This window comes from Drosophila miranda, chromosome 2 (assembly GCF_003369915.1).
Source record: "Drosophila miranda strain MSH22 chromosome 2, D.miranda_PacBio2.1, whole genome shotgun sequence".
NCBI lineage: Eukaryota > Metazoa > Arthropoda > Insecta > Diptera > Drosophilidae > Drosophila > Drosophila miranda.
Window position 1 is genome coordinate 14,337,815 of NC_046675.1, and position 27,301 is coordinate 14,365,115.

Here is a 27,301-nt window from a genome sequence, read left to right on the forward strand (position 1 = left end):
ACTGTCGGCACGTGTTTCCCCTCATGCGAGTATGCTGGGGACGCAAATTTCGTTATATTTTTATTATTTTACCATTAATTTTTTTATTGCGCACGCATTTCGGTTAACATTTCCCAGGCATCCGCCACATGGAGGAATTTCGATATTATTGAATGTTGTGCCTCGTTGCAATATTGAATATTTAATTCCCGTCCATACAACCGAATGTCCAAGGGCGCATAACAATTTCTTGACATGTGCGCTTCGGTCCGCTTGGCTCCCCAATGCGGCGACAGTTTCAGCATCCGGCTCAGAACGGGCTCTGCCAGGACTGGACTGTTTCCCGGACCCCATACCCCATACCCTTCTATGCCCAAGCTAACGATGTATGCCAAAGGAAACAAAAGACCCACAAAAGGCAACAGGACAGAGAAGATGAACAAAAAAAAAACGAAAAACAAAACAAGAAAAACCAATTGACTTTCATTTTGTCGGCCATTTTCACAGCGTCGTTGGTTTACCAACACACACACATGCACCCGCACGTATTTACGTATGTATGTATATATGTATATGTGAACACTTCCTGTTGCTGAACGCAATCATCTGATTGCAGTTTCGATGTGAAATAATTGGATTTGAAATAAAAATGTTTCGTTCCCCCGTTTCGTCCAGTCCTGGCTTCTTCGCGGGTCCTGCTCCCCATCTCCATCTCCATCCCCTTACCCACTCTCACCGATGTGGGTTTGTGTGCGAGTATTGGCATAATTTAGCCAGTCACATTTGCTCCGAGCTTAACTGTCGCATGTGTCACTAATTTAACGTTTATGTTTATCGCTTGGTTTGATCTCCATTATCCGTGTGGCCAGACGGCGACCTTCTGGCTTCGGTTTCGGCTTCATTTGTTGTGCTCTAATGAACTGTTTGTCTCTCTAATTGGTTGTCTTGGAATCTATCCAGTTCGGTAAAAAGTTCCTTATTTATTCAGATGTCAGTCTTATGGTACATCTTTGTGTGTTCTGTATTAAAGAACGGAATATGTGTTCCAGTTCTTGTGTTGGTTGTCCGATATTGAACCGAATTCGAGCCTGCCTTTATCGGCACATTTATAAGTATGTCTGAAGTTCTTTCCCCTTACTGCTCCACACAAAAGTATCCGCTTTCTCATACGAAACTGCAGCAATTGCATAATTAAACATCCTCTTCGAGCTGCAATAATAACCAATACGTATATGGAGACGATACTGAACTGCAATATTGTTTGCTTTTCTCCATGCCTGCCTCTCTTCATACTCGGTTACTCCGCTTTCATTTATTCTCTTCCGTTGCACAGAAATATATAAAATTACTCCATTTTCCCCATTATACGTAGTTATTTTAATCCTCTGCCCGAAGGAAAAATAACCATTAATTGTGGGTTTTCTCTTTCAAATGAAATAAATTTCTCAATTTTATTATTTTCACATGTTTTCCGTTTCGATTTCGGTTTGCATTAAAATGGTTTTTGGTTTCGAGAAGAATTCATAAAATGTTTACCATGTCTTTACATACAGTTTTAATTGCTATTTATATTTGCTATATCCATAATACATTTGTTTGTCTTAGTCCTAATCTAATGTTAATCTCTCTACACATATGGCTTAGTTCTGCTCTATCAACTCTTTACGCTACGATTTTGGCAGCACTAAGACTAACATTTATAAGTACTCTTGTGTGTATACCACACATAAATATATTGTAGAACCGCTCCGCCGGCAGATATTCCGATTTCGCATAGATATTGTTTGTTTTTTGGCTTGTCTTTATCTTATTTTCACATTTATATGGTCATATATATATTTACAAATACCCAGGGAAATTATTTTTGCAACTCTTATTTGTTTTTCAGTTGTTCAATTTTATTTCTGCAATCGTTTCTGTTTCTGTTTCTGAGAGCTCCTCCCGTTGTTTAATTAAAATGCTCCACGTCATTTTGTATAAACTAAATATTTGGTGTGTTTTTGTAAATAGAAGTATTTGTTTAATAATTATTTGCTCGGCTTTATGCTTTATTTTTTGTAATTTCTTTGTATCTGTATATATACTCGTATCTGAAACATACATATAACTATATATATTTGTATGGCTAACAACGCTACAAACTGTACGTCAAATATTTGGCAATTAGTTTTTGCTGTTATTGTGGCTTTTTTTTATCGCATTTCACTTTGATTTCCGACAAATTAAATGCAAATATTAACGTTACTCGAATTGCGTTTCCTGGTTTTCGGTTTACTTTGTTTTTGCTCTCTATATTTGCTTTTTCTGTATTTTTGTAAATTTAAAATACATATTCTACGGAAATTGTACATGCAATATTGAGAATTGAAATTTAAGTATCGCAAACGTTGCTACAAGTAAATATTACGAACTATATTTTACAGTTTGACATTTCAATGTACAGCGCAATTAAGTTTAATTATTGTGTGCTATCATACTGCCGGCCGAGGTGCTTGTATCGTTTTTGGCCTTTGCCCAGCCACAATTTTCCGACTCTGGGCAATTATGTACCGTTATTTACGAGCCCGACAAACGTCGACCGTCGACCGGCGACCGCCAACTGGAAACTGCCAACTGCCAGCGGCCAATAGCCAAACAAAAGGCAACTTATTTTCACATAATTTTCTAAATCGCCCCCATTTACGGCCCCGAAATGTCGTCCAAAAGCCATTTAGCAGGCAAATAATTACGCCCTGGCCCTGGACCAACTTTATTAACTGCGCGGCGAGACGAGACAAAAGTCGACTGGTCGGTCTATGGTGTGGGCCCAGAAATGTGTGATCTGAGATCTGGGTCCCATCACATACCGAGATTGTGTGGAATGTGCTCTCCCAAAGTGTCAAATATCGAATTAACTCATTTGAGTTGGTCCTCTCACTTGGTAGCTGGAAAACTTCTTAAATCTTGGCCAGCTGCGCTGTATCAAAGGAGAATAGTAGGAAGGGGAAACCTTCATTAAATTTGACAATGCTCCACCAGGACCGAACCGAACCGGACCAGACCGGACCGGACCGGACCGGACTTTGGGTCTGTCCATTGTATGTCGTCCTCCCACTTCCGATCCCACTGTCTGTCCCTGTCCGGGTTACTGTTTCTTTTGTGGGCGAATTTTGTGCTGTGTTGGCAAGTCGAAAATAAAAAGGTTTCCTTAAACTCCTAAAAAAAGTAGAAGAAAAAATGCCTCCTGCTGCCTGCTGCCTGACACTTGCCCACTTGGAAGTTCCTTAATTAAGATTTTGTGCGTCCTGCCTTCGGACTCAACTCGGACCGACCCTCGACTCCCTGCCGTCCGTCCGTCCGTCCGTCTGTTCGTCCGTCTCCCTGCCATATAATCCCACCCAAATCGGGCGTAGGTTGTTGGCCAGCATTACTTTAATTGTTGTTGGGAGCGCTTAGTGGGGAATCTCGCTTGTGGCCGAGAATAAATCCTTCAGAATTGCCCAAGGAGTGTGCTCGAACGCCTTGTTGTACCGTCTATCTCCTTTATCCCATATCTATCTCTGCTCCACTTTCGGCCACTTCCTGTTGCTGTCGCCGCTCGTGTGCACGAGCCTTCTTCTTGTATACGTATACGTATACGTATCCGTATTCGTATTCCAATTACAAAGCCACAAAAAGTTGAAAAAGCTGTGCAATGATTGTGGTCCTCTTCCTCCAGTGCGTTCTCTTCAGCACAGTTCGCTTCAGTTCGGTTCAGTGGTTGGGGGTCGAGTGTTTGTGGGGCGCAAGATTGTTGCACAACTTTTTATCGTGTCTTAATGTAATTGTTGTGTTCTCTGTTTGTACGACTGTCTACGGCCTGTCCCTTTCCCAATTTTCCTCCCCTACACTCGTATCTATCCGAGTGGCTGGGGCAGCGGGCCGCGTGTCTGGTAATTTGATTTGCTGGCACATTATTTGTATGTCCGTTGGATAGATCTACGTATATCCTCAAATAGTTTTACAACATTTCACTTTTGGCGTGGCGGATTAGATGTCTGGCCATTGCGCTGGATTTACACCATATGTTGTGTTGGTCAATTTGTAAAATGAGGTTAAGTGAGGGCTGATGGGCTGATTGTTGTGGTGGTTGCTGGGGAGCTGGGGATGGCAGCATCTTGAAATGGGGTGAAGAATGCCGGATGGCAACACTTGGCAATTGCGGGGTTGCTGTGTGTCCAGCAGTGGGGGAGACTGCTGACTCGGATTCCCTAAGAAATTGTCGAAAGGACAGAGGCAAAACTTTAATTAGATTGCAATTTAAACTCTGGAATCTCAAGCAGCCTGGAATGTAGGTTAAGAGGTAGACAAGCATCCACCAGGATAGAGACAGGATAGCTTAAATAGACGCTTGAATGTGTTAGAAGAGGCTCAAAGAAAGGGGTGCCGAAAGCGGAATGTGCAGAGTGGTCCGTCCGTCTTTTTTCACTTAGGGATTCTAGTGCCATCCAATTTCATCCCAAATTGTATCCGCCAATTGCATGGTCAGCATCTGCTGCCAGATCTTTTGGTTTCTGGCCTCGAACAGTCGAAATTGAGCCTGTCATAAACTAAACTGTTATTTAATACTTGATCGATATTTCATTTTTATATGCATGACTATCACAACACTTAATCTTGGCAAACGGACAAGCACTTATATAAAGTTAACTGGCCCACACACGGCGCTGGCCGCAAGAAAACTGACCTAAATACGACCACAAGATGGACATCAAATTGGCAGGGGATTCGGCTGGCCCAGTCCAGTCCGGTCTGTCCTGCCCTGGCGAATGGCTCATAAAAACTCTGCCCGCGTGGGCTATTTGGCTGCCTGTCTAGCGAGCAGGCTTCTGCTACTGTTGTTCGGTCGCACGCGGCGTATACGTAACAGAAATTTATGACAAATTGTTGCTGCTAGCCTAAACGCTAAGAGGCCTGCAACGTGTGGGCGGCGAAGCATCATAAATCAAGTGAGGCCAACTCGATGTAACGTATGTATTGGCAGTCATGTTCTCAGTTCCCATTTCGAGGATTTTTTAGAAAGCTGATCTGGAGTTTTTGCTCTCTCTCAACCAGTTGCTAATTTTGATTGTCGCACCGACAGTAAATATACTAGTGCTCGTAAGGAAAAATTTAATATTGGAAAAGATAGTTCTAAGAAAATTCTATCGTTTGCGGAACTGAGAACCGAACCGTGTCTGTGGCGCCTGGGAGCCTCTCAACTTTATGACTCATTTTGCACAGTTGGCAGTTGACAGTTTCCGGGGGAAGGGGGGCCGGGGCCGACTGGGAGGACCTTACTCTCTACTCGCTTGACTTGCTCTACTGGAAGGGCGCGTACTGCCGCTGTCCGAAGACGGTTTGTCACCAGATACCCAGACGCCGTGAGCTGGGGGCCATCAGCCTGCTGCTCACTGATTTAATGACCGGCAATGTCTCTCCACCCAGGTCGGTGGCTGCCACTCTGTCTGCTCCTGCGGCCCGGCGGGAATTGCTACTGCTGAGCAGCTCCATGGGCAGGCTGGGAACGGCGCCGTCAAAGCCCAGGACAGCGGGTGGACTGCTGGGGGCCATCTCGATGGAGTAGCTGTCCTCGTGGCAAGGCGACTGCAGGCTGCTGCGACTGCTGCCCGACGAGGCGCTGCTGGCCAGTGAAGCACTATAAAACTGCTGGCACCGCTGCAGCCTGTTCTGCTCCCTCTGCAGCTCGCGGGCCTGTAGATTGTGCAGCGGCGAACTGTAGGGCGCCTCGCGGCGGGTGCTGTGGTGCCATTTCTGGAGCCGTGCAGGATCTGCTGAGCTGCCCGCAGAACCCTGATAGTTCAGGAAGCTGTGGGCGTCGTCGCTCTCGTTGAACTGGCGCTGATGATGCGGCCGCATCTGCCCAGGACGGCCGCGCCGCTGCCAGGGAAGCTCACAGCGGTAGACGTGGGCCAGGCCCGCAAGCAACACTACGACCAAGACGCAGGCCAGCAACAGCATCGCCCCGGGGTGGCTGCTCGACAGGGTCTGCTGGCCCTCCAGGCGCTGGTCCAGCAAGTGCTCCGGCTTGGACTCGCTCTTCAGCTCCACGTAGGCCTTCAGTTGGGCAAACGTACTCAGCTCTTCCATCGCTGCATCCTTGGGCGTATTCACGCTGCTGTGCTGGTGCTGTGTCCGTGGGGTTGTTGGTATCGGTATAGCTGTGGGTAATGGTGGCATCTTCGTGGCGGCATGCTTGGTGCTATAGGTCATCCTTTTGATGCTCAGCGATGGCTTCTTCTTGGTCTTTGTTGGCGACTTTGTGTCTCCGTTTATTGCTTCCGGTTGCCGCTTATCAGAAGACGTCTGCCGGTTTTCCTGTTCCTGCTGCCTCCGCTGATGCTGGCTGTCGTCCAGCTGTCGTCGATGTTCCGCGTCCGCATCCGCCACCGTGGCTGTGCCGGGAAGAAGCAACTGCTCGGCATCCACCAGTAGGACGTCGCCCTTGTGCATGAGCAGGGGCGTGCCAATTAGGTGGCGATCCTTAATATGCAGCTGCAGCGTTGGGTGTTTGTGTGGCGCCACGGTTGCTGCTTGACCGGATGTGTCGCTTGCAGCCATTTGTGTTGTTGTCGTGGCTGTGGCTTTGGCTTTCGCCGAGTATTTTAATATTGTGTCATCAGCCTTATCATCGGTTCGTTCTTGAGCTGGCATTTTGTCAGATTTTTGGGAAGCTAAAGCTGAAATTGTTTGTGGCACTTCAATTGCTGTTGTTGCTGCTGTTGCCGCCGCTGCTGTTGCAGAATCGCTAATGTTCGTTGGCAATGTAAGTCCCATGGGTTTGGTTGCTGTTTGTGGTTGTAGCATTTGCTCGTCGGAATTCATTGCAGTTGTTGCTGTTGCTCGTGTAGCAGTGGCAGTGGCTGCTGGCTTTGCCAAAATGGGAACCGCTGTTGTTGCCTTTGTCTGAGCCAAAGTTGGCAGGCTCGGCGATGTTGTTGCTTCAGTTGGCATGCCAGGCATTTGTTGCTGCCGCCGCTGCTGCTGCTGCTCCTGCTGCTGCTGAATTTTCGCTAACGAAGTTGTTTCTGTTGGCCGCAAAGTTTTTGTGGTTAACTGAGCAATGTTGTTACCGGCTGATTGCTTTGTTGTTGCCTCTGTGCCTGCCGTTGTACCCTGTGCCTTTGACTCTTTCACTTTTGGCAGAGTTCCCTGTGTAGTGGTTGCTGTTGCTGCTGCTGCTTTCGTCGTTAGGCTGCAAGTGGGTGGGCTTTTGTCATCTTCAGAGCCTTGCAGGACCAACCTTCGGCCACACTGGCTGCTGAAGTTCTCATAAAAGTCGTGGAACTGCAGATACTGCTGCTTCAAATCGATTTTCCCCCTCGGCTGACCCACATCAACTGCGCGGCACGGACTGGCCCACTCGGCAATGCCCAGGAGATCACTGCATATGATGGGGTTGTCCTCCAGCAGCAGGTCCCTCAGCTGCGGCAGTGTATGTACTATCGATTGACTCACACTCTCCACGCCTGACGACTGCAGGTTCAGCGTCAGCAGCTTAGGCAGGGCCAGAGCTGGGAGGAAAATTAAGCGGTTGCCGGACACATCCAGAGTCTGCAGATTTGTTAGGCCTGCAAAGGACTGCGGCGGCAGCTCCATTATCTGGTTGTGCTGCAGAAATAGATGCTCCAGCGAGGTGGGCAGACTGCCAGGCACTCGCGTCAGTAGATTGTGATCGAGGAACAGGAACTCCAGCAGCTCCAGGCGGCCTAGGGCATCGTCCTCTACATGGGCAATGCGAGAGTTCGACAGATCTAGGTACTGGAGCAACGGGTAGCTGTCCATATCGCCGCAGTTGATGGCCTGCAAGGAAGTAAACATAAAAATAGTCACTTAATATGTATACAATATTGTAAAATAGAGAGAGTCCCCCTTGAGAGTCTTATTGATAGCCTTTCGTAAGGGTTTCTCTGTACGATGGTCAAACCATAAGGTACCTCTGTCTAGCCATTAATTATTGAGTTTCTGCCAGCACTCATAAAGTTATTATTCGCAAGGACATTTGATTAGTGGCTGACATGGGAGGGAAGGTGTGAGATGCATGCCCAGGCGACATTGTTTAAAAATTAACTTAAATCTGCCATTATAATTACTTCAAAAGACTCGTCGGGCGCTTTCCCCTTTTTGTAAATTGCTGGCACTGCCAGTGCCCAGGGGCAGTGCTCGTCTAGCGCCAAAGTAAACATAGACGCGACTCGTTAAATGAAACGAGTGCCAGTCATCCAGGCAACCATCCAGACAGCCTGCCGCCGTCTCTGTCCGCAGGCAGGGCTGCCAATGAGAGACATGGGAGAAGAGCGAAGACTGGAGAATAAGTAGTATGGGGCGCATGGGGCGCATGAGGAGGCATGGAATTGGGGGCCGGGCCCCTAAACGCCATAATTTGCCATGAAAAGGCTGCGTGTTGACTGCCGATAAAAGCAGCGGCAAAAGCGTTGGCAGCAGCAGGCAGGCGAGCAAATTAAAATGGCTTGGCAACAAAGGCACTCGGGAGTAGAACCAGGACCCGGACCCCAGACCAGGAGCAGGACCAGGAGCAGTGGTAGCAGCGAGGAAGAGCCACTCCAGCGGCGGAAGCGCCTGCATAGATAGTTGGACTGTTGCTCTCGATTCTGCTGTGGGGCCTCCGTGTGTCAGCCGTCTCAGCTGCACGTTGGCTGCTGGCTTAAACGTGATTATGCTTATGCCAATTATCCTTATTTTATTAATGCCGAGCGTCGGGCCCGGCCCGGCCCGGCCCGGCCCGATTCCTTTGTCTCTGGCCCTAAACAGCTTACGAGGCGGCATTTTTGCACCTTTTACGGCTTCTGCCATAATCGACATGGACAAAGGCAACAGCAACAGCAAAGCCAAAGGCAACGGCAACCAATTTATGCGGCGCATTTGCTTGTCTACACTTGAAGCCGTTTAAGCATAATACCTGAACGAGGGTTTCGGCCTCATCCTCATCCCCAGCCAGGGCCTGGACTCGCTTTATACTCATAATGCAATCGGGATTGTCTATTTTTGTTTCCTTATAAATCTGTTTGCTGTTTTTTGTGTAAATGTCTGCAGTTCCAGGAAGGAAGGAGAAGAAGGAGGGGGAGCAGGAGCCGCCCTAATCTCCAGCTCGTGTTGCTGCTTATGCCAATCAAGCTAACAGTGTCTACTTTAGGCCTCCTTTTTCTAGCTCCTTCCCAGCACAATCTCCTTCTGGGTTTTTCTTCCTTTTGCCTCGGGCGAATTACTTATTAAGACTTGATGCCCGTCTTTCTATTATTTTCTTTTGTTTTCCTCAGCCGCATTTGTTGAAAAGTGAGAAGTGCACTTTCCTATTCCATTGTGTGGCCACATTGTGTTTTAATTACGTCCTTAACTGGACCTGAGTGGCGTGTCCTCTTAGCCCGACTTACAGTTGAACAATGCTTGCATTTCCACTCGGGGCAAATATTTTCTTAACTGGACTCGCACTCGAGGTCGGTCGCTTGCAGCCAGAACTGCGAGCTTAAAATTAATAAAATCTAACGATTTATAGCGATTAGAGAGAACTTTCTGAAGAGAAAAGCTAGTCAAAAGTTTTCTGGAGAAAGCGTATAAATAATTGCGGATAGGTCGTGAAAAAGTCACCAAAGTCGGACTACTGACTCGGACAAGTTTTGTAGGTTTTTATTCGCAGAAAAACAGTTGTCACAACTTTATCACATCATGAGTCTTAGAGTATCAACTGTCTTCCTATAACTGCCACCAATAAGATTTATGGAATTTTATATCTGGAAGCCATAGCAATTTGAAATTTGATTGTATTTTAAGATTACGTTTACACCAAAACTCAAAGGTTCATACTTGTAAATTCCGAATCTAAGTTTGGCTAGGCTTTTGCTGAAAAGATCTTTGGTTTGGCTATTTTATTGGATACTTTATACTCCATATATTGTTACTTTACAAACTCGTTTATGTATTTACAATCGAACCACTGAAAATTTGTGGGTTTTTCCATCAGATGTGTCCCTCATTATGGTCTACAAATTGGCATTAAACTTTGCTAATTTGATATTGATTGCCGCTATTTTTCCAGCAAATTCCATCGATGCAGAAAGAATCAATAAAATAAATTTCCTGTTTTCCTATAATAACTCTCAGGTCTAAAATTAGCAAAAAAATATAATTTACCTACATCCATGCTGCCGCTCTTCCGCCAAGAAGGCGGAAGCAAAAGAGAGGCAAACAAAATGGCGGGGCCCATTTAAAAATAACAAACTGTAAATCATACGCGTGGCAAGATTGCCTTGCGGTTGCTTCGGGGGGGCAGCGACTGGTGCTTGGGTATTGGGTTGGGTTGGGTTCGGGCTGGGTTTGGGGCTGGGGGTTGGGGAGGAAGCGCACTCAAGCACGCAGAAAAGCAAAGGCAGAGGCAGAGGAGCCCAGGCCACATAACAGATGCTAATTAATGGCAGCAGGACCCCGAGCACCGAGATGGAGCCTGCAGATGCAGAGTCAGACGCAGAGATGGCAAGTGTCTGCTCGGAATGTGCCGTTAATTGTCGACAAAAGCGTCAAATTGCGGTTCATTGGCTCCGACTGGAGTTGCACGGCTCATGGAGTCGGCAATTTATCGATTACAATGTGGAATGTCGATTTGGGACCTACCTGGAGCCAGTTGTCGGATAGCTTCAAAGTGCGCACTGACTGGGCGAGGGCGGCTGGCACCTGACACAGGCCTGTGCCGCTGGCATCCAGCTCCTTGAGACTCCAGGAAGCCACAAACTCCTGCATGGCAGCCCCGACCTGCGGGTTGTGGGCGATCGAGAGGCTAACCAAGTCGGGTATGCCCTGGAGGGCCCGAATAGCCGAACCACCCAGGCGGTTGTGCGACAGGTCCAGGTGCTGCAGATTGGGCAGGGCCAGGAACGTTTCGTAGTCAATGTCCGAGATGCTGTTGTGGCTGAGCAGGAGCGTCTGCAACTCCAGTAGGTTGTAGAACGTCTCTCGCGAAACGTTTCCCAGCCGGTTGTGGGCCAGGTTGAGGTGCCGCAGCTGCGGGAGGAGCTGGGCGAAGAAGTTGGACGACAGGCGGCTGAACTGGTTGCAGGAGAGATCGAGGGTCACTAGCGGTAGAGCGGGGCTAGTGTCCGCCAGGCTCAGAGGTATCCCGCTCAGCGAATTGTTGCTCACATCCAGCTGCCGCAGCTGCTGGAAATGGTCGATACTGAGGCGGCTCAGGCGGTTGTTGCTCAGATCAATGGACGTGATCACCTGGAGGTCTCCCTTCCACTGGCCACTGCTGCTGTTGTACTCCCGCAGACCGCGGTTGGTGAGGTTCAACCGGTTAGCGGGAGCGTTCAACTCCCGTTTCTGCCTCGTCTGGATGAAGCGCTTCTGCTGGTACCGCTGCTCTCCTCTGAAGCTGGTTGGCTCGTTCTCGTCGCGCAGCATGCGGTGGATGCTCTGGTAGCTAAGGCCGAGGGGCTGGTGCGACAATTGCTGCTCCTCCCTGTCGGCGGCAGCCCGAGCTGAGGCCGAGGCGTGGGCGTGGGCCTCCGCACTGTGGGCGCACACAACCCTTGTTAGCAGTGATGACCAGGCCAGAAGCAGGGCCATGCCCAGGCCCAGGCCCACATCACGGAGGGGTGGCTTGAATACCACGATTTTCACCATTTTGCTTCTTTCCGTTTTCCGTATTCAGCTATTACGGTAGACTCGTTTTCCTGATGGCAAATGGCCTTTATTTCACTTGGAATTTATGCTTTGTACGTGCAAGCGTTTAACGTTCAATTTTGAATATGGCTGACTCTTGTTCTGGTTCTGGTTCTGGTTTCGGATCGGCCCCGGATGGGTGCTGGGTCATTCATTTCCTTATTCAGCCATTCATTCATTCATTCATTCACTTGCTGGGGGCGTCACGTGCGCGCCTTTGGCCGAGCATGTGACAACTGTCAACAGCAGGTGCCGGAGCCTGGACCTGAGCCGGAGTCTGAACCGGAGCTTGAGGGCACTGCCAATGGCAATGGCTGCGTTTCCGTTCCAGCGGCCATTGCTCGACGTTCTTGTTAAAATTTCATTGCCGGGGGCGCCGGGTGAAATGTTGAATTTTTAATTAAATCAACTTGATCATTCTATTTTGGCCGTGGGTCGTTTGTTGTTGCTGTTCTCCTTTCAATTCAGCGTTCTGCAATTGTTTTACAATTTTAATTGCTCTCTTTTGTTATTTTCCCTCTCTTTTTTTGGTTTTTTTTGTTGTATTTTTTCCCTGATTCGGGTAAGTTTTGCTTGGCCAGCTAATTGCTGTTGAACAAAACGCAACTCAACTCGAGCAAATGTCAATTAAAAAGCGAGCATTGCTTCTCCTCTGACGTCCAGTTGTTGTCCCCCTCGTTGTTGTTGTTGTTGTTGTTGTTGTTGTCCTGCTCTTTGTTCTGGTTGTTGTTATGGCCAACTGTTGTCACATTACAGAGGGAAGTGCTCCCCTGTCGTCGTTGTCGTCGTTGTCCTTGCGTGTATAAAATCTGTAATAAAACGTGAAAAAATTGCTTGTAATTACGCGTTTGCTTTTGCTTCTGTTTTAATTTTTGTTGTTGTTGTTTGAATGTGAAATGTGCCAAAGGTAAAACTTGCTGTTAATTCGCTCTCAGCGCTCTCAGCTCTCTCAGCGTGTATCTGTGTGTTGGTGAATCTGCGTATCTGTGGGTCTGTGTATTCTGTGTGTGTGTATTTTTTATCCCTTCTTAATTTCTACTTTGGCTTTACGACTTCAAAGCGCTTTGGCAGTGGCCATAAGTGTTATTTTTATGTTGATTGCAGCTAATGAAATTATAATTTCAACATGCTCAGCAGCAGCAACGAGCCACGATTTTGGTTGCGGCTGAAGCGGGCGGGTTGCCTGTCAGCCGCACGCCACTAAGCTTCGGCAATAAACCCCAGCCCGCTCCCAACATATGTTCGAATGTAGGCCCAAGTGTGTGTCCGTCTGTTTGCCATAAATCATTTGACTGGGTCATTTCATTTCCGCCGTAGACAAGCGACAGGAAAGCCAGTGTGCAACCCAACTGTCAACCGACGACCCGGCAGCCCGGCAGCCCGGCAGCCCGACAACCCACAGCATCTGGCCCCAAAACGACGCAAATTTGATTTACTCATTGCCGGCCTAATGACGCTCGAATGTGTGCTCTCCTCTCCTCTGCTCTGCTCTGTCCTGTCTTTGGCTGCCTCCTATTTTTCCTGTGGGAACTCAATCCTGGAAAATTAATTTGTCAATGTCTACTTAAAGTCGAACCTGGCATTTTGATAACCCAACAGTGAAGGTGGATTGCACTGCATTGATGGATGAATTCGATGGGTGATCACTCTAGCAGGGTTAACAGTGTGACAGTGTGTAACAGTCAGTTTTGGGATTCGACTCTTAATATAATTTAATTTAACCATTTTAGACTCATTTCCACAAACCAAATTCTCAAGGTTTCTATTGTTTAATCTAAGATACATTCCAATTTCTCTGGTCTATGGAATGTACATTTCGAAGAGTCGAAAGTTCTGATAAAAAAGGGCAACCTTTGGCAATGTTTAATGGATTAAATCGTAGACACCTTGACAGATTTGACATATGGAAACAGCTGGGACCCAAACGGCTTCCGTGGATAAAGCTTTCCAAACAAGAGTCGGATGTTCTTTTGTTTCTGTTCAAAATGAATTGAATCCTCCTCTAAACTGGCATCACTCTGTAAGGAAAATATTCCATTGGGTACATGGCAGGAGCCAGTCATGTCTATTACCTTTGTTTGTAAATTGTTTTCTTTTATGGCATACAAATATGTATAAGTCATAACCACAAATACACACACACACAAACCAATATACACTAGTATATGTATATGTATATGTTTAGCAGAAAAGCCATGGCTGGTTTACGTTAAATTTATTGACAAATATCATCAAGGAGCTGGCGTTTCATTTCATCTGGTGCCGTTTGCTTACATAACAGAACGAGTAACAGTAAAATTTGGGCCATAAGTTTGGCGACATTCAGTCAACGCACCACACCACACCCCTCGAGAGACAGACAGAGAGGCAGGCAGGCAGCCAGGCAGCCAGGCAGGCAGATGTACGCAAGTCAATTGACATGAAAGTCGATTCCAAAAACCAACAACAAATGGGAGAAATATCAACAGCAATAGCAGCAGCAACAACGTGGACTGTCTGTTTGCTCGGAGAAGATTGACGCATACCATCCCACAGTCCACAGTTCCTGAGGGTTGCCTTTTTTGTTGAGGGGTCTCGTCTCCTTCCCAGCGCTTGTCAGTTTATTTTATGCCAGCTTGAAAATAATTTGCAAATTGCTGTGCCATATTTTTCCTGTACTCTGGCTGTGTTTTATGATCCGACATTAGCGAGGGTTCTTTGAAGGAATTTTCTTGGGCTGGCCCCCCAATCCCCCCCCTGCCACGTGGGGTTTATATTGCAAAATTTATATGGAACGCTTCTCTTCTGTCCTGTGCTCCGCTTTTTAGTTAGTTTTTTCATTGCATATTTTTGTTAGTTAATCAAATGCCCAGGACAAAGCAAATAACTTGCAGTGCACAGAAGTGCTCGAGTGCATTATTCGAGGATGCAAATGCCAGAAGGAGGAGGCAAAGTCGAAGGAGCACAAAGGCGGGCACAGCAGAGATGCAAAGGCCAAAAGCTGCAGAAAAAAATTGAGAAAGGAAAGCGTGCTGCTTAAATAAAATCCAAGGCGCACTCTGTGTGAGAGCTGAAATTGGATTTTCTAGCGCCCCCCAGATGCCGTACATACGTCAGTGATTTATTCTATACGTATTTAGATGCCCAGCCCGAACCCGAACCCAAACCCAAAGCCGAACCCAAACTCAAAGCCGAACCCGACATGGCTTTATCAACAAATGCAAATGCAGTTGACAGCAAGGACAGCCATATGGCCGCCCGGTCTCCTCGTCCGCCCTCGTTTCGCCCATTCGCCCATTGGATTTCATTGAGTGCCGTACAGATCCTTGCAGCGCCATTCCGTGCCCGTGTCCGTGCCCGGACCCGTGCCCTTGCTTGAGACTCTGCTTTTTGCTTCAGTGGCGCGCTCAATGGTGCAACAAAATACACACAAAATTGTATCTATTCCCGTCTCGACTGGCTGCAGTTCAAGCTCAGCATTTTACCAGCCACGCTGGCGTATACGTAATGCGCAGCATTTACTCCGCTTCCTTTCAGCCTTTGTGTGTGTCTCTGCTTTATTTGTATGGAAATGCTATTGCTGGCTAGCTGGTTGTTGGGTTGCTGGGTTGGTCGGTGGGTAGCTCTTTCTTTGCGCAGCATGCCGGGCATGTTTATTGTTTAAGTGCGCTTCCGAACTTTTTATATGCGCTTCCCCCGCTCTATTTTGTGCGCCATTCCTCGCTGCGCTGAATTTGTTTGCTGCCTTTTTAATAAACTTCCGCTTTGCCGTTGGCTTTATAGAGTTCGCCTTCACCTTGGGTGAGCGACATGGACCCGATAATGGCGAATCCTCACTCTGGCAATCCTGCATCTGTGTCAATGTCAGGCACGCCTGGCCGCACGTGCCGGTACGTGCATATATGCATGTGGGACTCGAAATGGCGCTGAAATCCGGAATCTTTAAGCTGAATGTCCAACACTTGGCAAACAATTTGCTGCGACACTTTGGCGATTCGCAGCCATCGATTTGCTTTTATTTGCTGCGCATAAAAGTTTTCAAATTAAAGTTTATTCCAGGCTTTCGACTGTCAGCCTGAACGAGCTGGCAATTTGGCGGCTGTTCGAATCGCCCAGACTCTAAGATATTGACAGACAGATGGGGTTGGGGATGGGGGTTGGACGGAGAGGGAATTGAAAAACCATATCGATAACGAAAGGCAGAGCAGGCTGTTGAGGTTTTCATAGCTCAAGTGTAGGCTCTCTCGCCAGTGCTCGGAGGGTGTTCCGAAATTGGTTTCTTTCGTGTTTCGCAGAAAAGTTTCAACGACTCCTGTTGCGGTGTTGATTCAGTAAACAGGAGATTCTTGAATATTTCCCATTTTTGATTCATTTCAAACGCACTGAATATTAAGGTATTCTCAGGTGAATTCCAGCAAAATATCTTCTTTCACATTGGCAGACTGCACCTTCATTCACTTCCTTCCATATCGGTCGGTGAAAAGTTAAAGCTCTGCGAAATATCCTTGAAATATTATTCATGTAGAGATTTGTTGGCTCCAGCAGCGGGAGCAGCGACTTCTTGGGAGCACATGTCATTGACTTCCATTCGCATTCTGCCGTCATGTTGGTTTCTTTATTAATGCCCTGCGGTAAAAAGGGACCACCCTCCTGCTCTGAGTCCTCCCTTTTTAGTGGGGTGGGCCCACTGCCTCCCCCCCACTAACCAAAAACACATAAGTAAAATCTGTAATAAACTTGTTGTTGTTCTTGTCAGTGCCCGTGCCTTTGTCGGTGTCTGTCTGTGTCTGCGCTTGTGAGTGTTTGTGTTTTGTGTGCGGCTTTTATTGTTTTATTTGTGTGCGTGTGTGCTCATACAAGTTTTTTGTTTTTCCTCTTATTTATTCTTTTTCGTAGTTTTCCTTCTGCTTTTATTTGTTAAATTGTGTTGTGAAAAATCGCTGAAGGCCCTGGGCCGCTACAACAGGGCCAGGGCCTCTTGTGTGTGTTTGTTTGGTTGGTTTTCCTTCCATTCCTTCCGTTTCTTCCTCCTCCCATTTTCTATGTATTCCATTTTGTGCCTGTGTTTGTGCCTGACTACGTCTTGGGCTTTATTTTGGTAGCCCAATTTTGGTTTGCTCGCAGCAGCTCTCTGGGCTGGGACCTTGGATGTGGTGAATGGGCAACAAAACAATTTTTTAAATAAAAAATAAGGAACGCTGATGGCCGGGACTCGTACGGAGTCAGACAGTACTCCAAGGGTTGGCCGAGGGGAATGGTTGGCACTCATTTTTATTGTGTTACTCATATTTTTAACCCCTTTGTCGTGGCTTAGTTTGGCTTGGCAAAGCTTTTTGTGAAATTGAAAAACTTTTTCAATAACTGTGCATAAATGGTCGACCCTCTCGCCCCTACTTTTGCCATTGGGCCCTCTCATAAGTACTCTTCTTCTCCATCCTTTGCTCATTTGCCCCCTTCTAAGCTAAAATATTACTTATGGTTAATACATAAATGCTCAAGTTACAGCTTCCCCTCAAGCCCCGGTCCAATCGCACTTCGGGCTGGAGCCGGGACAAATTGTGTGGCTGACAGCTTGACTGGTGGTTGGGGGGGGACTGTCTGGCCGGGGCGGTTCATAGGCACTCATATTTCCTTGTCCGGCACATAGAGTGACACAATGATTTTCTAATAATTTGCCAAATTGCCTTTGGTTGACCATTAAATCTGAGATACGTGTCTCTCTGGCTCCGCTCCGCCCCTCCTGCAAGCTGATAGCCTGCCGGATTATAGTCACACAGCACACAGCACACATGCTTTGGTAGACGTAGAATTTTTCTGGCTCGGACATAACTTGAGACTGGCCGACTTGCTCCATTGGCGGTGTCATTAAGTGCTTCTTCGGATCTCTGGTTGGGCAGACTCTTAAAGCCGTGGCCGGCACACAAAGTTCTTGCTCTTCGTGATAACAAATCTGAGACTAGTGCAAAATCAATAATTGGGCCGTTGCTGGGATGCGTTTTTCCTTGCTCCTTGAAGTGGTTTCACATTTCGCATTGCAAGGGAAAATGGCAAAAAAAGAGAAAAGACTCGAGACAAGAAGAAATTCACAAAATCGGCAAAGTTCGGGTGTCATTGACTTGGCCATGGGCCATTGTGCTCTTGCCTGAAATTGAATTGATAGTGCAAATGATTTGAAGCGCCGAATCTGTTCATACCCTTGAAGATGTATCGCATGGAGTTTTGTCAGTTTCAAAGGATTATTGAGTCAATTGAGGCGTAGCTTTTACTGGAAATCGAACCTCCAGTTCTGCGTTCAAATTAAACCAAATATTTGTCTTTGTAACCAAGTGGAAGGTATAGATGAACGGATGAAAAAATCGTTATACAAAAATATACGAGTGTTTCGTGTCTGAGCTCTGCTCTCCCTTCGACATAACCACCCTCCCATTCTCCCTTGCGAGTTTTGCCCCGAATATTCGGTCTTTTATTTAGATTGTGGTTGTCAACGGCGTTGTTTGTTCGTTCTGTGGCTCCCTGAACCCCCAGATCCCCGCTGGCCCTGGTCCTGGTCGTGGTCCGGGTCTTACTTGACAGTGTCGTCAACTTTTGGCATTTTGTGTCTTTTAATTTTCATAGCTGGCGGGCGCTTGTTGATCCCCTGACAGATTCGCTGGCAGCTCTCTAGCTCCCTGCTCTTCTCTTCTGACATGGATATGACTATGGAGCTGTGGAGCTGTGGAGCTGATGCCTATGTTATACTGTTCTGGCGCACCATCCACCCTCTAATCCATTTCTGGGCACTGAGAACTTCTTCGACAATTAGCGCATGTGCCTCCGCATAAATCTGCTCTTCCAACCATTTATCAGGCCAGGCACTTGTCAGTAATACGCGCCATTTACATTAAGGCACATTACGCTCAATTTTTCGAGTATCAAATTATGGGGTGGCTCTGGGCCTGGTTTGGCCAACAAAAGAAGGCAGCAAACTTTAAATTTTTACGACATCATTTCATGGGCCACAAGCCAGCAGCCAACCCTCGGTGAACCCTTAACGATTGTTGTTCCTCGTCTGCCTCTCAAAACTTCAATGATAATTTGCCAGCTCCTGCTCCAGTCCCTGCTGGAAGTCCTTACAAAAGGAAAAAATATTACACGCATAACTGTCGTATTTTTTGTGTGTCGGTGTCGTATCGGAGTCGGTGGCGGTGGCGGTGTGTACGAGTATCTGTGTTTTGTCTCTGCGTTGCGTTGGAAAACAAAAATTAGGCCATTAAGGCATTTACCAAATGCGCCGTGTCCTCAACTGGCCCGACCCGACAATGGGCTGGATTTCGGCTTCTTCAAGGGGCCTTCTTCTTTTTGTGGAATTGAAATTAATGTGGCGGAAATCACAAGTTGAGCACGCAACGCGGCCTGCAAGGGTTCGCGTTTGCGTTCGCCTGTTCAAGGGCCCGGGTCCCTGAGCCCTTGAGGCGCTTGATATATGCTGGTAATTTCTACTGTGCGCCGATGATTAGAGTGGCAATTAGTGAATTAGCATACGAAATATGTTTAATGTGTTTCGAATGAGGGATCTTCGCCCTCCGGGCAGGGCTTCCCCGGGCGAGTTTGGAAAAAGTTTGAAAGTGATTTGATGCAATTTATGAGACTCCATAAGCGTCCTTAGCTACTCAATGAAGTGTGTTTTGATATCCTCACTTATGTGGCAAATTTGCGCCATATTTCGCATGATTCGGTTAGATCAAATCGAATTTGGATACGTATACGTATCTCGTCTGCCCGTTTCGCAGGCTCGTTCGCTGCTTTAACGTGCCTCGAGCCAGGCTGAATTATTAAGCAATTTTTCATATTTTAATGGCAAAACATTTTGTTGGCATTCGGCTGGCAAAGAAAAGAGGAAAAACTCGGCAAAGTTTTTAATTTGTTATGCTGCTTGTGTTGCTGCCGCCGTGGCCCACGCCCTCATCCACGAACGCCTCCATTGAAGTCCGCCCACACGGCGTGCTGCATTTCGCATATTTTATTTTCAACATTTATTGTTCGCCTTTCTCCGGCTACGGGTACGGCTCCGGCTCCGGCTCCGACTCCTGCTCCGACTCCTGCTCCAGCTTGGCATTCATTATAAGCCATAACAATTTGACCGTGAGGCATAAAAGTGTCGAAAGTGCAGGCGGCGGCAGGGGCGTGGCACGAAACTTTTGTTGTCCAACAATGGCAGCAGCAAGGAAACAGTTTAAACAACAGGCGCCAGAGTTATGCTTGGATCGCTCAAAAAAATGTGCGGCTCGAAAAATGGAAAACGTTAACAAAATGATGGGAGTGTGGAATGGGGAGCGGTGAGCTGGGAGCCTCTCTGTGTGCGAGAGGGAGAGTTTTAACTTTATTTGATGGCCTGGCATTTAATTCGATTTAAATTATACATAAATGTCTGCCAAAGGAGCTGCCACTTATGATGTGGCAAAGTGCAAGCCACTTGCCAGGGGCATTCCCCCCTTCACACACGCATGTTAATACGGGTATGCTATGTATCTCGTTTCCTTTCGACGGCCATTCCTTTGGCCTGCATAAATAAACGCGCCTTCGAGTAACTGCTAACAAAACTTATAAATCCCAGATATCCTGACCTTAATGCCACGCTGAATACCAAATGATGATGCCGGTGGTCCGTGTCTGTCCTGTCCCAGCGTGTGCGTCTGTGGCAAGCAGCACTAAAAGCCAAAGCCAAAGCCAAAGTGTGAAAATAAAAACAAACCGCATTGAGGTAGCTGAAAAATAGCAGCCAGCAGCCAGCAGCCACTGCACACGGAGACGGCGACGGCGACGGCGACGGCGACGGCAAGAAAAAAAGGCGAGGAAAATCGATGCGAAAGTGTTTTCTGTCTAAAAAAGTTTTCCACAACACACAAACACACACACTCGGAGGCACATAGGTGCCTTGTAGGTGTCGCCTCGGGGGTCCTGGGCCTGGGCCATGATGATGCCGGGCTAACTGTGCGTATACGTACCGCAGTTGAGTGGTTGCTAAATATTTTCAAGGATAACTTTACAAGCCCACTCACAAATGTGCATATGCGACCCGAAACTTTGTCGCCTAGCTGCTTATTGTTTTAGCTTTCCCCTCTCTCGGGGATTGGCCTTGGTGGGAGCCTCACTTGACGAAAGGTTATAAAAGGGTATGCGGGATACCCTCTCTCTGACTTCAAAGCCCTTGCGGGTTATCCTACTGGAGCCCTCCTGTTTATACAGTTTTTAAAGCTAGACCTTGAAATGCGATATGCCGGAGTGGCCGCGTAGGTGGCCCCCAACTATTTTGCATATTTTTACTATTCCTCTTTCTGGTTTGTCGCCCAGCTACGTGACTCGGCGTCAAGGGAGGGACTCGGCCCAAAGGCATAAATAAATTATCAGCGAAAACTCAAAAAAGTGAGAGCGAGAGCATCAAGGAATGATGCTTGGTAGCTGGTAAATACTCTTGAAAAGGTTCAGCAAATCCCGATTATTTGCACTTGCTGCATCGCAGCCATATATTCAGACATCCATGTATCCTGCAACATGTGCAGCCCCTCAAGGCCCCTCCATTCCCTCTCGTTCGCCGTAATTTTTATGACATTTCCGATGAATACAAAATGCTTAATTAAATGCCGTTGAATGTTGTCGTCGTCGCACACAAATTGCGAGGCCCTTTCCGACTCTGCCGGAAGCTGGTAGCTAGGCAACCTAAGCCGGCGGCGGCTTCTCCATCTACGACTCCTGGCCCCCGCCCAGGCTGTTCCCGGCATGTGATGACACGCATAATTTATTCAATTTTCATGTCTGTGTGTGCCAGTGTGTGCAAGTGTGTGGCTGCTGTGCCTTCCCCTGCGCCGCGAGTCCTGCCCCGTTAAGGTTTACGCGTCTCTAATGCTTAAATTACACATTCAAACACATACGCATGGAGCGGAGAGGGCGCATAGAGACGCTCACACGCACACAGATGCCGCAGTCATGTGCGACATTTGGTTCGCAGGACTTTTTGCCGACGTTTTGTTTCCCACTTGGGCAAATAATGATCCCCAGACACACGCGGGGCTTTTTTCCTCTCCATTCCTGCTGCGTATTTACTGCAAAGATTATTTGCAATGCCTCGTTCCCATTGTGCGATACTGATGGGGGGGAATAATGGCCCGGGCTACGACTGGAAGAGGCAGCAGGATGAGGATGCGCAGGTCGAGGGGGGCATCTCAGTATGCTGCCGCTTTGTCTACAACAAATCACTTTGTTGGCGCAACACTTTAATGTCTGGGATTAGGCATTACGGTGAGATTTCCCTGTGTGCGTTACGGTTACGGTTGCCGCACAGAGTCTCAGTCGACGGGGGTTCGATACGGGGGTTACCCGGAAAGTTGTACGTTTTGGATTTGACTGTCATCTAAACCGGAACTACTCTGAATTTCTCTTCTAAACTGGTCTAGATCCTGTTCATCCTGGACACAAAATTAAGGTGACCATTGCATGCCGAGTAGTCATTCTAAATACTGCCTCTCTGAAGATTCCGTCGTGATTCTTAAAGCAATTATCTCAACCCCCACAAATAAATTCCGACTACGCACCTGTGTTAGTATGTGGCTATACACAAGTCTGTATTTGCCTGTGTATAGTACTTGAGACCCATTTGCACTGTTAAAGTCATTCTGCTTAAGGGAATGTAGTCAAATGTTAGCCATACGTCTCTGTGCGAGTGTGTGCTTAAGGACAAGTTCTAGCGGAAGTGGGTTTTCGGTAATATAAACTTCATATGTCAACTTCTTACCCATAGATGTACAAGTATATACTTGTGTGTATGTACATATATGCACAGTCGTACATGCAGAAATGTGCACTCAGGTTTGAGCATTATTGAAAAACTATGTCAACATATTTTTGGTGCATGTCAAGAAGTAAAGTAGGGCTGAAAAGCTTTTTACTATGCAAGTAAAACCAATGGAAAATCTTCTAGTACATATATTTTAGAAGTTATTACAAAATGAGTTCATTGCTGAAGATTCTGTGATGGAAAATATTTCACATTTTGTGTATGCTATGCCTTTGACTAATTATGAATACACATGTCACTCAGTTGATCTGCTGGCACTTATATCTGCTTCGAAATGTGTGGGTAGTGGGTACGCAATCTGGAGACATTTCTGTGTACTAAAATGATTGCGATTTATAGACCTTAAAATTTTTTTCCGACTCCTTAAAATGGATTGTAAAATGTAAGTGGAATAAATAAATATTAAACTCTTAAAATGCTTCATTTGCTCTCGATTGCTTTAAAATTTGACGCATTGGGGCAAACAAAAAACTCTGTGTTAAACATTCGCTACGGATAGACGGATTCTCCCTTTTATATTCTCGGCTGCCATTTATTTTAAGTGAAAGGCAGCTCTTGAAAAAATAAAGCCAGCGATCAAAATCAGTGTGTAATATTTTTGCTGTTTCGCACTCGCAAAAATGTTTTACAATTTAGCCCATGGGGTGGTTGTGGAGGACTGTAGAGGGCGGTATGTGAGGACTGGGGCGTGTGTCGCCATCAACTGCAAATTGCTCACGCAAATTGTCTGTTTCCCCATGCCACAATTGGATCTGACTCTGCCTCCACCAGGACGATGTCTATTTCGCGCCTGTAAATCGTAAATCAGCGCAGATTATTGTTGCAAACCCCTCGCCCTCTCCCCAACCCCAGCCCAGCCCCATCCTCGACTCGGTAGCATTTACATTTGTATCTTTTCTTTTGGCTGTCTGCGTTTTTCAATTTGGAGCAGCTTAAAGCAACCGCTGGGCCCGTCTTGCAGCCGCCCTGCCCTGGTGGGCGCTTTATCAAAGGCCGTTCTTCTTCATAAATATGCAAATTGTTCCAGTGCGGGCGTCAGCTCCAGTTCCTCCGTTGTGGCTGCTGCCGTTTTACGGCTCTAAATCGGATTTACTTTCACTGGCTTTAAGTTTCAACTGGCTGTCGTGGTATCTGCGTCCCTTTGTAGTCGCGAAAATATTTGATTATTTGCCGGCGTACGTGGGAGAACGACCTCCTCTGCCTTCGTTCGGGCTGCAGCTAACGATTTTGATTGCCACAACACGGGGCACGTGATTGCAGGTGCCCGAGTTGGCCGCACACAATGGGGGGAAGGCTGGATGGTTCTGTTCTGCCTAACCACCTCTCTCCCCGTTCTACTTGCTCCGCCAGCCTGTCTCGAGTGCTGCGGCTGCTACCCGCATCACTCATACGCCCAGTGTAGGGAACACCATATGCTCGTACGAGCAATAACTTTGCCTGAATCACTGGCAATTTTTCAGCGCTGTGTAATTGGCGAGAGCTGATGCAAATTCTATTATAGATCCTTCAACAAAGCCTTGGGCCACTAATTAGATCAAAATGTTCCATATTTCAGCAGCAGACACACCTATCCTTCACATTCGACTTTCCAGAGCATTGATTAAAAGTTTGTGTAAATTGAGTTGGAATTTTCGTGTTGTTATGCAAGAATATCATGTTTCCTTCCATGTTGCTGCTTCTTAACCGCACGAGAGGCACTTACGCAACACCCTGGCACCCTTAATTGAGCCTCCGTCGTCCTGTCAACCCACCCCCATAGACAGGGGCTGGCCTTACCTTCAGCCCAGCCCCAAGAGGTTGAGGTGCGTGTGTTATCTGGCCCGACTGGCGGCACTTTTGCTGCCTTCTAATTAGATGTTGAGGCTGCATTAATTGCCACCCCGGAACGGACTTTATGGCTTTCCGAGCACCTGAACCGGTGGCTGCTCTGCCTGGCGGAGTTTTATTGGCAAGATAGATAAAAGTCGAATTAGCGTTGGCTTAATTCGCCTGTCAAATGCTTTATGCCTGACATTTCGCCACCAAAAGGATATACTCCCGCTGGCCACGTATCGTACATAAAGTCGTATTTATTTCTACATCATTTACTCGGCTTTGTGTTCTATGTTTGGCCTCGATTGTGCGCCACATAAATAAGTGAATGCCCCACAGGAATTGCATAATACTTTTCCATGAGCACCAAAACAGCTTTGCATGCATAATTCAGGCGTATGAATTTCATGTGCCATCCCACAAACGAAGCAGAAATCAATCAAATTAAATTGAAAATTTAAACCATCGAGGCCATTGCGGTGACTGCGCCAAAAACTTGCACAAGATTTCTGGCCACATTTCCATTGTGGCCACCGTCGGGGCCCCAGCTCGCAATTTCACAATTTAATTATCGATAAGAAGGAGCAGGATCAGAAGCAGGAGCAGGCTGTGCACAAAGTTGTGAAAGCCTCCCGGCATCTGGCTGTTTTTGTTTCTGTTTTTGTTTCCATTACCATTCACAAGTTTGTTTTGCTAAGCCCTTGGCCCTCGCCGTCTTCAAGTCCTCTCTCTGGAGCCTTGGATTTGCATTTTGCTCTTTGCATCTATGTAGGCCTTAATTTATGGAATTGTGCAATTGAATGGGCGAACTGCCAGCAATTATTGCTTGGTTATTGGTATGGCCTTTGGGGCACAATACTCATACGTGTGTACACATGGCCATGCTGTTGGCTTTGAGTAATATTTGATATTGTTGTGGCACATAATGTTTTTATTTGATGAAATCAAATCAAGAAGCGACTTGATGCAAACTGTGTGCACTTGACCATTAAATGTCAGCTGTTAAATAAATTATTCTGGCAATAATTAATGCAACTTCCATTCTCGCTCCGCACAGGGAGCAGATGGCGTTTGGTCTCCATTCTGTAATGCTCATTTAAATTTTAATTAGACGGCCATAAATTGATTTGGAAAGTGTTGATTATGTTTCGGGCGAATGCAATTAATTTTCAATTTTTCATTTGCCTTTGATTAGCCTCCTAATGGACTGGCAGTTGTCATTCCACTCGAGCAGCTCGGCAAATAATTCTCGAAATGATTGTGTTTCTTTCACCGTGCCGCAGAAAATGGTAAATTAAAATGTGGGAAAACTTTTTCAATTTTCGCTGGTGCGTCTGGCTCATTATGAGTTCTTAACTAAAACTGAACCGAGACAGCAGCCCAAAGAACGCAGCTCGAAAAAATTGTCTTGCAATTAAGGCGGAAAATTAAAACTGAGCAGCGGCAGTGGAAGTGGAAGCAGCGGTAAAATGTGAATGAATTAGCTCGATTTGCATGAAAATTTCATAAATATGTAAGCAGTGTGGCAGCAGAGTGGACAGTGGAGTGGCGGACAACTGGCGGACACATAAGCAGGAGGACCGTGCATAAAAGGCGGGCCAAAAGCAAACAAAAATGCTGCTGCAGAGCCCCCAAGGTACGAGTAATCAAAGCAAAAATTACCTAATTAACATAATCCGCAGTGGCCAAATGAGGCGGCCGCTGCTGTTGCTGTTCCTCCTGCTGCTCCCTCTCCTGGCGGGAGGCTGAGTGGGAGACACAGTGGGAGTGGCCTCTGCTTCGTCTGTGGCCGTTGATTAGCTCTGCCTTGCTGTACACTCCGTGTTCTTGCTCTGTCTGTCCGTAAATCCTCTGTGATAAGTTGTCTAGGACTTGATCCTGTTCCGGCTGTCGTCGGGGCGACGACGGTTCGTCGTGTTGCTGGCACGTTGATTAATATGCAGACGTTTAAAATTCGGTTTTTCTCTTACTTTGCACTGTTTTGTTTGGCTCTATTCTGTTTGCTCGCTTTCTCTGGTCGTTTTCTTTTCTCTTTGGGTTGTGTTTATGGTTATCTCACGTTGCTTTGTGTTTGCTTTAAGGTTTTTTCACGGTTGCTGATTGCTGGTTGGTGGGGCACTGGAATAGATTTCACTTTAAGTTACACGCTGACAGCTTTAAGAACTGCTCCTGCACTCCTGCGACTGGCTGGTGTCCTGCCGGAAGTAAGCTGATTTCAAAGTCAAGGGAGCGCGTTTGGCTTTTATGAACATTATGCACACTCCATCAGACATTCACACACACGCAATCACACACACACACACACAAAAACACACTCATATATGGAGTATACGTGGGGTCGGGCGAAAATGAGCCAGGCACGCAGCTGGCTTAAAACTTATAGGTATATGTATTAAATGTGGCCACTGGCCAAATGTGGACGGAGGACGTGCAGCGCTCGAAAGTGTGCTATGGAAACATGACTAAGCAAAACTAACCCAATCCCGGAGACGAAGGCTGCGACGCCTTGCTGTCTGCCATCCAGAAAAAGTTTGACTTTCTGCTTTCTGCGAGCGGAAGCAGGCCACAGACAACAAATCAAGCAGACTCACACTCCACTCACACTCATTCATACACGCACTTGCACACGCCTGGTGCTGGTCCTGGTCCTGATCCTGGCCAGCACTTAAGCACTTAAGGGGTGATCTGGTACCTGGTCTTGGCCCTAGTTTTAGTTGCACAAATTATGACGGCGCGGGGCAGCGGTCGGGTATGGTCTAATTAGTTTGTTGCTTCTTTACTCGGCACAAAGCACTGTCAACGTCAGGTTCGCACTGTCCGGCTGTGGATTTCGCGTGTCCTGGCGGTGGTGGATTCAGCACTAGACTGAGCTCCTCATACGGCCAGGACATGCTTTTAAGCCAGCTCGGGCTGCTGTGCTCGGCTTCGGTTACTGCTCGAACTTCGAAATTCGAATTTGAGTGCCGCGCCTGCGCCGGCTCTCTCTTTTGAATCTCTCGACCCTCTCTT

The 27,301-nt window shown here is 47.0% G+C and overlaps 2 protein-coding genes across 2 annotated transcripts in view; one reads left to right on the forward strand and one right to left on the reverse strand.

Annotated features, from left to right (window-relative positions):
• LOC108156183 (protein timeless homolog) overlaps positions 1-27,301 on the forward strand; it is a 68,611-nt gene that overhangs the window by 33,255 nt on the left and 8,055 nt on the right. The window lies entirely within an intron of this gene.
• On the reverse strand, positions 1,393-27,145 carry LOC108156185. The gene is given in 4 exon segments (XM_033388677.1): positions 1,393-7,800; positions 10,624-12,479; positions 25,955-26,395; positions 26,985-27,145. Coding segments are annotated over 2 exon segments (3,510 nt in total). The 5' UTR covers positions 11,632-12,479; positions 25,955-26,395; positions 26,985-27,145; the 3' UTR covers positions 1,393-5,298.